Source organism: Coregonus lavaretus (genome assembly GCF_964263955.1).
Source record: "Coregonus lavaretus genome assembly, chromosome: 18".
Classification (NCBI taxonomy): domain Eukaryota; kingdom Metazoa; phylum Chordata; class Actinopteri; order Salmoniformes; family Salmonidae; genus Coregonus; species Coregonus lavaretus.
This window is the reverse complement of record NC_140005.1, coordinates 17,232,851-17,245,656: the sequence shown is the minus strand read 5'-3', so window position 1 is coordinate 17,245,656 and position 12,806 is coordinate 17,232,851. Positions and strand designations below refer to the sequence as shown.

General features: G+C 43.4%; 1 protein-coding gene across 4 annotated transcripts in view; it reads left to right on the top strand.

Annotated features, from left to right (window-relative positions):
• The window catches only part of LOC311146058 (palmitoyltransferase ZDHHC14-like), a 104,781-nt gene that overhangs the window by 69,184 nt on the left and 22,791 nt on the right, over positions 1 to 12,806 (top strand). For all 4 annotated transcript variants that reach the window (XM_084182522.1, XM_084182520.1, XM_084182521.1 and 1 more), the window contains exon 4: positions 7,218 to 7,373. In XM_084182522.1, the coding sequence (XP_084038648.1) occupies positions 7,218 to 7,373 (156 nt within the window). The remainder of the gene's footprint in view (positions 1 to 7,217; positions 7,374 to 12,806) is intronic.

Genomic DNA, 12,806 nt, shown 5'->3' with positions numbered 1-12,806 from the left:
GGGAATACTTTAACTGTGCACTATCCCTAACCCCTAACCCCTGCGTAAGGATTTCTTTAATCTGACAGACTTGGATAGGTCTCCACCATAATACTTTCACCAATCCTGTAATTTGAGATCAGTTAGGCTGTAGGCCTATAATGTTGAGAAAGGGAATGAGGAGGAATATAGGCCTAAAAGTTATGTCCTCTGAGAGGAGTTGGAAGAGAAGCGAGGTGTTCTTCTGGCTAAAGCCTAGATTGATGGTCTCTGTGGGCTAGACACTCCCTTTCCCTTACCCCTCGTCACGTCCTTAAACCCGATACTCTTCTCTGGGAACAAATCAAAACCAGTTCCCCAGAAATGTACTGAACTGAAAAATCCTTCACAGTTTTTCATTGTTAAAACTAAGCAAAACAGGGTGGAATGGAATATCAGAAAGCTCACTGAACCCTTTAGGACAGACTGTCATCTTGGGGCTGAGTAATGGTTTCAAAACAGTCCAGAAAGAAACCCTTTTACACAAAAATAACTCAGCCCTACGTTACAGAGCTGTATTTCCACTTCAGTAAAGTTAATCTTGTTTAATTGTATTCCTTTTTGAACTGTAATCGCTAAAAGCACATCTTATCCTTTTAATGTTACAATGGCGGTTGGATATTAGTGGTTGACACGCACGCACACACACAGCAATCTGTGGCCCAGAGTTACGAGGGGAAGTAGCAAGGGTGTGTGCCTGCGGCGATAGGAAGTGAATGTTTGTGAGAGTGTGTGTGTCATAGTAAATGCTCAGTGTTATCACCATTAGGAAACCTGCTCTTTGTTACCCACTGAAGAGGAAAGTTTCCTTCAACTAACAGTTTAAATGCCTGCCGAAGCCTCTATCCAGGACAGGAGTTATGTTATGCAACCAGCACACATACCACACACACACCATTTTAATAAAACCCACCTTACATAATATTTTTCTCCAGTTCGATAGCCTATTTCTGCATTTTAATGTGTATTCACTCCCTTTATGTCCAGCCAGTGAAGGCTTCCTCTGGGAGATGGTTTCCTGTCTCTCTGGTCTCTCTCAGAGTTTTTGTTGGCCTGTCTTGAGGATTATGATTAGTCCTCCTGACGGGGAGATAGAAGGGCTCTGATGAGGTCTTTTGGATGTGGCCGCATGGCCCATGAATAGACCTGCTGCTTCTAATGCTGCTGCTGGGATATTAATTACAGCCAGCTGAATTTACCCAATGGGACCAGACAAAGAGAGAAAGGAAACCATAAGTGCAATTAGTGGCCTGGGTTGGCCTCTGCTGTTACCGAAGGCCCCTGTCTACTGTTCGCCTCTGCATACTGGACACACACACACACTCTCTCTCTCTCACAGACCACTGTACAGTATGCCTGTATCTGAGAGGCAGAGTGAGTGCTTACTCAGGGATAGTGTGTCTGGCTGTGCTCTCCTAGTCCCCCTGTGCGGCTCATGGGCCTCATTACCTCTCGTCATGCAGACGTACAGGAACCAACAGCATCTGCCTGGGAAGTCCTGTCTGTCCTGTACAGAGGATGGATGCTCCTCAATAGTAATAAATAACAGAGCTTCTTCTACTTGTCCCCTTTCTCATATCTGCAGTGATGTAAATGGCACATTCATGTGAAGTCTCCTTTAAAGCAGCCTCTAATGTGATGATTTAAAATTGACGCCAACTGCTCTAAGGGCACACAACTCCAGGGCTTGTCAAGATAAAATGGGGTCTGGAATGTTTGGCTGGTTATTCATATTTTGCTCCCCAGGGGTGTGAAAGTAATGGGGGAAAATCGAGATCACAAATATCACTTATTATTATCCCATTACTTGTTTGTGATGTCGACTTGACTTTCAGAAATCAGAAGTAAGCACTTGTCTGTACAGGCTACCCTTCTCTTTGTTCATAGTTTAAGTCCAGAGTCTTTCTTGAATAAAGGGGTCTTATTAAACCTGCGGTCAGTGTTCTTTTGTGTTGTCTGTGAGTGAAGGTCCATCTGCTAATGCCCTGTTCTCATCCTCTCCCCATCACCTCCCTATCCCTGCAGGATAGCAATTACATTCTCGTTATACCCCGTCGAGATGGGGCTGGCTGGATGCTTTGGCCGACATTGAATCCTCCTTCAGTCTCTGCCTCTCTGTGTGCTGGTTAAGCTGTACCACTGCCCTCCCTCATCAACCCCTTTTATCACTACCCTCCTCCTTCCAACTCCATCCTCTCTGTCTCGGACAGAAAAACTACTAGATCCAATCTGTGAAATATTAAATGTTCTGGCATGATCACACCTTATACAAACACTCCCAGTCAGCAGAAAAGCTAATTTGACATCCCGTTTCCTCCTGGAGGTGTCTGAAGTGTGAACATAAACTAGAAGTTGTGGCTGAGAGCGGAGAAGGAGCACATCATTGGCTGATGTAGAGGCTTGTTTTCACAGAAATTTAGAGAAATTAGTTGGGATTCTTTCCTTGTAAAGGTGGTTCAACTTGTTTAGCCTATCTGCTGTCAGCAGATCTGGCTCCAAATGATGCATGAGGATACAGGTGCCCTGGGCCCTATCCACAAAGCCTCTCAGAGTAGGAGTGTGGATCTAGGATCTGTCCATAATTATATTTATTATGATCTATGTAAAAGGAAAAACTGATCATAGATCAGCACAAACACACCCAGCACTGATCATAAATCAGCATGGCCTTTAACCTCACTAGCTATTGAGATCCAGACATTTAGAGCTTTCAGTATTTGCCTGGGTGTGTTTGTGCGTTAGATTTGATATTTTAGACAAGAGAGAGAGAAGTAGGTGAATGTTTATTTCACAGTCAATAGTACAATAGAAAAGGATTAGGCTACACTCAATGTTATTCCTCCTTTGTCTATTAATCGTTCAGCTTACAGTACATGTTGATACAGTTTTAGCTAGACAGTGCTTTACAGTTGATGCTGGTGGTTAGGGTTGGGAATTGCCAGGGACTTCACAAAATGATATTATCGCGATACTTAGGTGTCGATACGATATGTATTGCGATTAGATACTGCGGTTTTATTGCAATTTTGACGTTCCAAACCAGGGTTATTTCTGGCTCAAAAAGGGGCTTAGGTGGTGGGCGAGGCAGGGGACGTGGATTGGGGCTTGGCAATGAGCGCGGTCAGCCATCGGTTTTAAAGCTAATTTCCTTAAAATTGTACACATTTTGCCATGCAGCTGAGAGAAAATGTTGCAGTTTTAACGCTAATTTCCTGCGATTCTACATATTATTCAATGGAGCTAAGAGAACATTTTGCAATTTTAAAGCCAGTTTCTTGCAATTCTATGCATTTTGCCACGGATAATGCTGTGGTCCTTTGCTCAAGCATAACAAAATGAATACCGCAAATTCATTGTTTTTGGAATTTTCAATTCTCCCTGACTTGTCTAGCTTTTATTTTGGTGATTGTTAGTTCTGAAAGATTATATTATAAAACATATATTTTTTACACCATTTGGACTAAGCGACCCGAAAAAGCGCTTAGGCGGCCTGCCCAAGGATTGCTCACTATATGTCTGCTGCAGAGAGACGAGAGCATGAGAAAATGAGTTTTCTCTGAAAACATTTTGGTTCACTATTTTTAAAAAGATGGAGAACAAGCTATAGGATAAAAATACTGGAATTTTGGCGCAGGTACAGCCGACTAGCGCTAGCTAACGCTACCTACAGTAGCAAAAAAAGTCATATCTCTATAATATCGTCCAAAAATGATATTACAGTATGTAACTGTATAGATTTTTTTTTTTTTTGGTGGTCTAGCTGAGTGAAATGAGTGAGTTATGTTTGTAAGAAGCAGCAGCAGTAGTCTGGGCTCCATGCCCAGTCAGTCCATGAACATTTCATTAGCTGTTCATCACAGACGGTGTCGTAGTGCTTGAAAGACATATAATGGAGAACTAGGGTGCTGTTTAATGTATGTGAGGCTAGATGTGATTTTTATACAGTCCTTATGCTGTGACGCTTCACATTTTAGAGGCGGCTTGATGGCCTTGAATGGCATTTATGGACATGATGTTTTCATAGACGTCAATACAATGAAAATAGAATAATGATGATGGGTCTCTATTGAGCACAGTACATTACAGTATGTGTTACTGTTCTACGCAGTATGAATAGCATGCAGTTCAGTTCAGCAACATCACCTGACCTTTCTACTCTCTGTTGGAAGCTCTTTGACGGATTTAGAGTTGCTAATTCTCCTCCCACTCATTCACTCACCTCCTGGTTGACTATCTCTCATTCTGTACACAGGAGGAGAGGAGAAGATGGAGGGAGTGCATTGATCACGTTGAACATGGGCTGAAAAGAGTGCTCCTGTTGAGTTGTGCACACACACCACTCCAGCTCGGCCACTGTGCTTAGAGGCACGCAATGATCCACCCACACACACACTTTCCCACACACACTCCCACACGAGAGAGGGCTACAGAAACAAGCATCGCAGTTATACCTTTTGTGCTTTTCAAATGATCATATAGGGCGTTCACTCACTGCTCTAGAATGTAGAGAAAAACTGGGCAATTCAAGAGGGAGCTATGAAATTAATGTCAAAACTTTGTTTTCTTTGCCCAATGTCATTATATATCACATAGAAATAATCATTAGATTGTTCTCTACAGTATTATAACCTTAATATACAGTTGAAGTCGGAAGTTTACATACACTTAGGTTGGAGTCATTAAAGCTCGTTTTTCAACCACTCCACAAATTTCTTGTTAACAAACTATCCTTGGGAGCAATATCCAAATGCCTGAAGGTACCACGTTCATCTGTACAAACAATAGTACGCAAGTATGAACACCATGGGACCACGCAGCCGTCATACCGCTCAGGAAGGAGATGCGTTCTGTCTCCTAGAGATGAACGTATTTTGGTGCGAAAAGTGCAAATCAATCCCAGAACAACAGCAAAGGACCTTGTGAAGATGCTGGAGGAAACAGGTACGAAAGTATCTATATCCACAGTAAAACTAGTCCTATATCGACATAACCTGAAAGGCCGCTCAGCAAGGAAGAAACCACTGCTCCAAAACCGCCATAAAAAAGCCAGACTACGGTTTGCAACTGCACATGGGGACAAAGATCGTACTTTTTGGAGAAATGTCCTCTGGTCTGATGTAACAAAAATATAACTTTTTGGCCATAATGACCATCGTTATGTTTGGACGATAAAGGGGGTGGCTTGCAAGCCGAAGAACACCATCCCAACCGTGAAGCACAGGGGTGGCAGCATCATGCTGTGGGGGTGCTTTGCTGCAGGAGGGACTGGTGCACTTCACAAAATAGATGGCATCATGAGGAAGGAAAATTATGTGGATATATTGAAGCAACATCTCAAGACATCAGTCAGGAAGTTAAAGCTTGGTCGCAAATGGGTCTTCCAAATGGACAATGACCCCAAGCATACTTCCAAAGTTGTGGCAAAATGGTTTAAGGACAACAAAGTCAAGGTATTGGAGTGGCCATCACAAAGCCCTGACCTCAATCCTATAGAAAAAGCGTGTGCGAGCAAGGAGGCCTACAAACCTGACTCAGTTACACCAGCTCTGTCAGGAGGAATGAGCCAAAATTCACCCAACTTATTGTGGGAAGCTTGTCGAAGGCTACCCGAAACGTTTGACCCAAGTTAAACAATTTAAAGGCAATACTACCAAATACTAATTGAGTGTATGTAAACTTCTGACCCACTGGGAATGTGATGAAAGAAATAAAAGCTGAAATAAATCATTCTCTCTACTATTATTCTGACATTTCACATTCTTAAAATAAAGTGGTGATCCTAACTGACCTAAGACAATGAATTTTTACTAGGATTAAATGTCAGGAATTGTGAAAAACTGAGTTTAAATGTATTTGGCTATGGTGTACGTAAACTTCCGACTTCAACTGTACTTGTATTTGACAGTGTTGATGAAATAACGTTAATTCGCTGTGACCATTGCTAGTTTAGACCACGCCTCTCTTGGTTGTATCTCTTCCATATTTGGCTTTGGGAGGTGGTACCATTTGGAGGTGTTTCCGCATGTTGGACCAATCAAAATCAACTTGATACCCACGTCATTTTCATCTCCAGATCCTTGGCTTTCATTGGTTTTATTGGTGATCAATCTACATTGAGGGGGTGTTTCTATGGCGATTTAAAGGAAAATACTTGAAATAAACAATAGGAACAGATTGTCTTCGCGGAGGGTTGATATTGAAATGTGTAAATAAATGTGTTTTGTATTCTGCGGATTTCATTTAGTAAAAGCCCATGTTTTCACTCAGAAACCTGCAGCCATTAGTTAGCTTGTCAGTTGTCATTCGAAGTAAGCGCCGTTCTGCCGCGGAGCAGCGCCACAGAGTTCTATTGAGCAGTGACCACTTTTTGATCATGCCTGTGATGAAATTCCATTCACTCTAAACATGCTAAATTCATCTAGTAAATCAAGTAAATTGTCTAACCTTTGAACCATATATGGTAGAGACATAGGGTTTGGACTATTGTTTTTCTGATGCAATTCTCTATTGAATCAATACATTTGAATGAAATAATCATTTTATGGGTGAATACCCTACCTACATCATCATTTTTACATAATCATCCACACAGCAATTTCTCTCATCGTGATCATCCTCCCTGCTGCAACGCCGTTTTACTACATTTACCACTATGAGGGATTTTATTTTATTTATTTCTGCTGAGAAAATAACCTGTGACTTGCCAAATTGGGTTTCCTCCAGCTGAGACATTTACAGTGAGCGGAGTGCAGAGTGAAGTGCATGTTGTTCTGAGCAGGTCAGAATAGATGAGTCACAGTGTGACGTCAGGAGAGCAGGTGCTGAACAGTTCTGATTCTCTTTCTGCTTTCAGAGCCAGACATGAATTTAGTAATGAACCAACATTTTAAAAGGCTTTTCATTCTACTGTTCACATGACCAGTACACTACTAACAAATAGGTCTAGTTTATTGTGACAGTTCCATTTTGACTTGACTTTGGATCCTGTAGAGGCTTGTATGGACGGAGACCCTGTAACGCTCTACAGTGCCAGCTTTGTGCAGGACTGTAGTACCCTCCTCCCATACCGTATATATGTTGGAACTAGTCTACTCTTCAATAGCATGACAATGAATGAGGGTTGAAGTGTATTGTTTGTCAAAAGTAGCAGACTGCAATTTAATTTCCCGATGATTAAGTCTAATGATTCTCCCTGACAGACGTAGCCAAGGGCTCCAGTTCGGGGTACCGGCCGCCCCCCAGGACGAAAGAGGTGGTCATCAATGGGCAGACGGTCAAGCTCAAGTACTGCTTCACCTGTAAGATCTTCAGACCACCGCGTGCCTCTCACTGCAGCCTTTGTGACAACTGTGTCGGTGAGTCACTGTGTGGGCCACACATGCTGGGAGGGTGGGCGGACTGAAGGTGAAGTGGGTGTATGTATGTACAGTGAGGGAAATTATTTTTGATTATATTTATATTATATTTGATCCCCTGCTGATTTTGTACGTTTGCCCACTGACAAAGAAATGATCAGTCTATAATTGTAATGGTAGGTTTATTTGAACAGTGAGAGACAGAATAACAACAAAAAAATCCAGAAAAACGCATGTCAAAAATGTTATAAATTGATTTGCATTTTAATGAGGGAAATAATTATTTGTCCCCCTCTCAATCAGAAAGATTTCTGGCTCCCAGGTGTCTTTTATACAGGTAACGAGCTGAGATTAGGAGCACATTCTTAAAGGGAGGGCTCCTAATCTCAACTTGTTACCTGTATAAAAGACACTTGTCCACAGAAGCAATCAATCAATCAGATTCCAAACTCTCCACCATGGCCAAGACCAAAGAGCTCTCCAAGGATGTCAGGGACAAGATTGTAGACCTACACAAGGCTGGAATGGGCTACAAGACCATCGCCAAGCAGCTTGGTGAGAAGGTGACAACAGTTGGTGCGATTATTCGCAAATAGAAGAAACACAAAAGAACTGTCAATCTCCCCTGGCCTGGGGCTCCTTGCAAGATCTCACCTCGTGGAGTTGCAATGATCATGAGAATGGTGAGGAATCAGCCCAGAACTACGCGGGAGGATCTTGTCAATGATCTCAAGGCAGCTGGGACCATAGTCACCAAGATAACAATTGGTAACACACTACGCCGTGAAGGACTGAAATCCTGCAGCGCCCGCAAGGTCCCCCTGCTCAAGAAAGCACATATACAGGCCCGTCTGACGTTTGCCAATGAACATTTGAATGATTCAGAGGAGAACTGGGTGAAAGTGTTGTGGTCAGATGAGACCAAAATCGAGCTCTTTGGCATCAACTCAACTCGCCGTGTTTGGAGGAGAAGTAATGCTGCCTATGACCCCAAGAACACCATCCCCACCGTCAAACATAGAGGTGGAAACATTATGCTTTGGGGGTGTTTTTCTGCTAAGGGGACAGGACAACTTCACCGCATCAAAGGGACGATGGACGGCGCCATGGACCGTCAAATCTTGGGTGAGATCCTCCTTCCCTCAGCCAGGGCATTGAAAATGGGTTGTGGATGGGTATTCCAGCATGACAATGACCCAAAACACACGGCCAAGGCAACAAAGGAGTGGCTCAAGAAGAAGCATATTAAGGTCCTGGAGTGGCCTAGCCACTCTCCAGACCTTAATCCCATAGAAAATCTGTGGAGGGAGCTGAAGGTTCGAGTAGCCAAACGTCAGGCTCGAAACCTTAATGACTTGGAGAAGATCTGCAAAGAGGAGTGGGACAAAATCCCTCCTGAGATGTGTGCAAACCTGGTGGCCAACTACAAGAAACGTCTGACCTCTGTGATTGCCAACAAGGGTTTTGCCACCAAGTACTAAGTCATGTTTTGCAGAGGGGTCAAATACTTATTTCCCTCATTAAAATGCAAATACATTCATAACATTTTTGACATGCGTTTTTCTGGATTTTTTTGTTGTTATTCTGTCTCTCACTGTTCAAATAAACCTACCATTACAATTATAGACTGATCATGTCTTTGTCAATGGGCAAACGTACAAAATCAGCAGGGGATCAAATACTTTTTTCCCTCACTTTATGTATGTACTCCTGTGTGTGCAAATGTGTTTGCCTATGTCTCCGTTTGTTTGTTTTCTGCATGTTTGTGTGCTCTGTATACAGTGGGGGAAAAAAGTATTTAGTCAGCCACCAATTGTGCAAGTTCTCCCACTTAAAAAGATGAGAGAGGCCTGTAATTTTCATCATAGGTACACGTCAACTATGACAGACAAAATGAGAGAAAAAAATCCAGAAAATCACATTGTAGGATTTTTTATGAATTTATTTGCAAATTATGGTGGAAAATAAGTATTTGGTCAATAACAAAAGTTTCTCAATACTTTGTTATATACCCTTTGTTGGCAATGACACAGGTCAAACATTTTCTGTAAGTCTTCACAAGGTTTTCACACACTGTTGCTGGTATTTTGGCCCATTCCTCCATGCAGATCTCCTCTAGAGCAGTGATGTTTTGGGGCTGTCGCTGGGCAACACGGACTTTCAACTCCCTCCAAAGATTTTCTATGGGGTTGAGATCTGGAGACTGGCTAGGCCACTCCAGGACCTTGAAATGCTTCTTACGAAGCCACTCCTTCGTTGCCCGGGCGGTGTGTTTGGGATCATTGTCATGCTGAAAGACCCAGCCACGTTTCATCTTCAATGCCCTTGCTGATGGAAGGAGGTTTTCACTCAAAATCTCACGATACATGGCCCCATTCATTCTTTCCTTTACACGGATCAGTCGTCCTGGTCCCTTTGCAGAAAAACAGCCCCAAAGCATGATGTTTCCACCCCCATGCTCCACAGTAGGTATGGTGTTCTTTGGATGCAACTCAGCATTCTTTGTCCTCCAAACACGACAAGTTGAGTTTTTACCAAAAAGTTATATTTTGGTTTCATCTGACCATATGACATTCTCCCAATCCTCTTCTGGATCATCCAAATGCACTCTAGCAAACTTCAGACGGGCCTGGACATGTACTGGCTTAAGCAGGGGGACACGTCTGGCACTGCAGGATTTGAGTCCCTGGCGGCGTAGTGTGTTACTGATGGTAGGCTTTGTTACTTTGGTCCCAGCTCTCTGCAGGTCATTCACTAGGTCTTGTGATCATTTTGACCCCACGGGGTGAGATCTTGCGTGGAGCCCCAGATCGAGGGAGATTATCAGTGGTCTTGTATGTCTTCCATTTCCTAATAATTGCTCCCACAGTTGATTTCTTCAAACCAAGCTGCTTACCTATTGCAGATTCAGTCTTCCCAGCCTGTTGCAGGTCTACAATTTTGTTTCTGGTGTGCTTTGACAGCTCTTTGGTCTTGGCCATAGTGGAGTTTGGAGTGTGACTGTTTGAGGTTGTGGACAGGTGTCTTTTATACTGATAACAAGTTCAAACAGGTGCCATTAATACAGGTAACGAGTGGAGGACAGAGGAGCCTCTTAAAGAAGAAGTTACAGGTCTGTGAGAGCCAGAAATCTTGCTTGTTTGTAGGTGACCAAATACTTATTTTCCACCATAATTTGCAAATAAATTCATTAAAAATCCTACAATGTGATTTCCTGGATTTTTTTTTCTCATTTTGTCTGTCATAGTTGACGTGTACCTATGACGAAAATTACAGGCCTCTCTCATCTTTTTAAGTGGGAGAACTTTCACAATTGGTGGCTGACTAAATACTTTTTTCCCCCACTGTATACACGTAGCTAAAAGCTATGTCATGTCATGTCATGGGGAGTAACATTCCTCCATAGGAATGTTAAGATGTATCTACTTCTATGGTGTTCGACAGATGAAGCATGCGCCTTCCAGCCGTTCCTCCCTCCTGAGACTCAGTGATCACTGCTCAGCCTCCACAGAGACACAGCCTCCCTCTTGTTGTGTTCTCCTGTTCTTTTCCTGAGACCCCATATGGCTAGGGATTTATGGGCTCATTAACGCCTAGCAGAGCAGAGAAAGATGGATGACCCAACTGTTATTATGAAATCTGGAGCCCCCCCCCCCTGTTTCATAACTCGCTCTGAATCACTCCCCCCCCCCCAGGTGTGTTCTGTTGTGGGGAGATTGGAGCTTTTACAACACTCAGAGGAGGGACATTGTTTTCACTGAACATCTTTCTCCCATCCTCCTCCATCTCCCTTTCTACACCCTCATTCCCCCCCTGCAGTGCAGCCTGTCTGTCCCTTTCTCCCTATCTTTTTGTAGTGGAATAACAGGCCACTCCCTGAAGCAGTGGAGGAAGAAGCAGGAGGATTTGCTTCTCTCTTCCAGATGAGCAGTGAGCATGCTCTCTCTAGGCTTCTCGCTGTCTGGCTTGTCTGAGATTCTGTGACTGGCCAAGGGCTTTTCTCAACCGCTAGTGGGTGTCAGGTAAGGTGATAGGATCCTTAACAAGCCTCTCGAAGCACTTCATGATGACAGAAGTGAGTCCTACGGGGCAATAGACATTTAGTTCAGTTACCTTTCGCTTTCTTGAGTACAAGAACAATGGTGGACATTTTGAAGCAAGTGGGGACAACAGACTGGGATAGGGAGAGATTGAATATGACTGTGAACACTACAGCCAGCTGGTCTGCACATGCTCTGAGGACGCGGCTAGGGATGCTGTCTGGGCCAGCAACATTGCTAGGGTTAATACGCTTAAATGTCTTACTCACGTCAGCCATGGAGAACGAGAGCTAATAATAATAAAGATTGATTGAATTTCCTTACCACAGGAACATCCTGTTTTAAGTTTCTGCCTATAGGAAGGGAGGAGCAGAATGGAGGCGTAATCTGATTTGCCGAAGGGAGGGCGGAGGAGGGCCTTGTAGCCGTCCCGGAAGGGGGAGTAGCAATGGTCAAGAGTCCTCGATGAGTGAGTAGCGCAGGCGATGTGTTGATAAAACTTTGGTAGTTTTTCCCTCAGATTTGCTTTATCAAAGTCCCCAGCTACAATAAATGTGTTTTCCAGTTTGGACAAAGTCCAGTGTAGTTTCTTGAGAGCCATCGTGGTGTCTGCTTGAGGGGGAATATACACGACCGTGACGATGACCGAAGAGAATTCTCTCGGGAGGTAATGCTGTCGGCATTTGGTATTCCAAATCGGGAGAACAAAAGGACTTGAGTTCATGTACGTTACCACAATCACACCATGAGTAGTTCATCATGAAACATACACCTCCGCCCTGCCAACTCCTTATCTCCTCTCCTCCATATCATCCCTTCCGTGTCATGGACTCTTTGCCTAGGCAGCGCGTCTCCCTGCAGCAGCACATGTAGTCAGGAGCGGAGAAGAGCTGAGAAGAGGATAAAATGTGCTTGTTTTTTTGTTTGTTTTTTGCTATTCAAACGATTAGAACGGTGATCGCAGTCATTTGGCTGAAAAATAACCTTCATCCAAAATTCCATGACGGTCACAGCCCTACTCATAACATTCTCTGTTTACTTTTCTCTTCCTTAAGCTCCTCTCCCAGCTCCATCATACAGCATGCACATTCTTGATTATCTTGACATAGCTCCTAGCATGGAGATTTAAATGGCAAATATCCCAAAGCTGTGTATTTCGATAGTGTTCCAAATATCGATTGTTTTCACAACATTTTAAAGCTAAGCTCCGAAATGCACCTTGTATTGTATTGTATTGTATTGTATTGTATTCATGCATGCCCAGGCATATCTTGGAGGCATGTTGCCAGAACTGAATCCTGACATTAGGTTCTCTGAGACTGAAATCTGGCTTTGTGAGATTCATAACACACACACACAGACGTGCACACAGACACACGCTTGTGTGCGCACA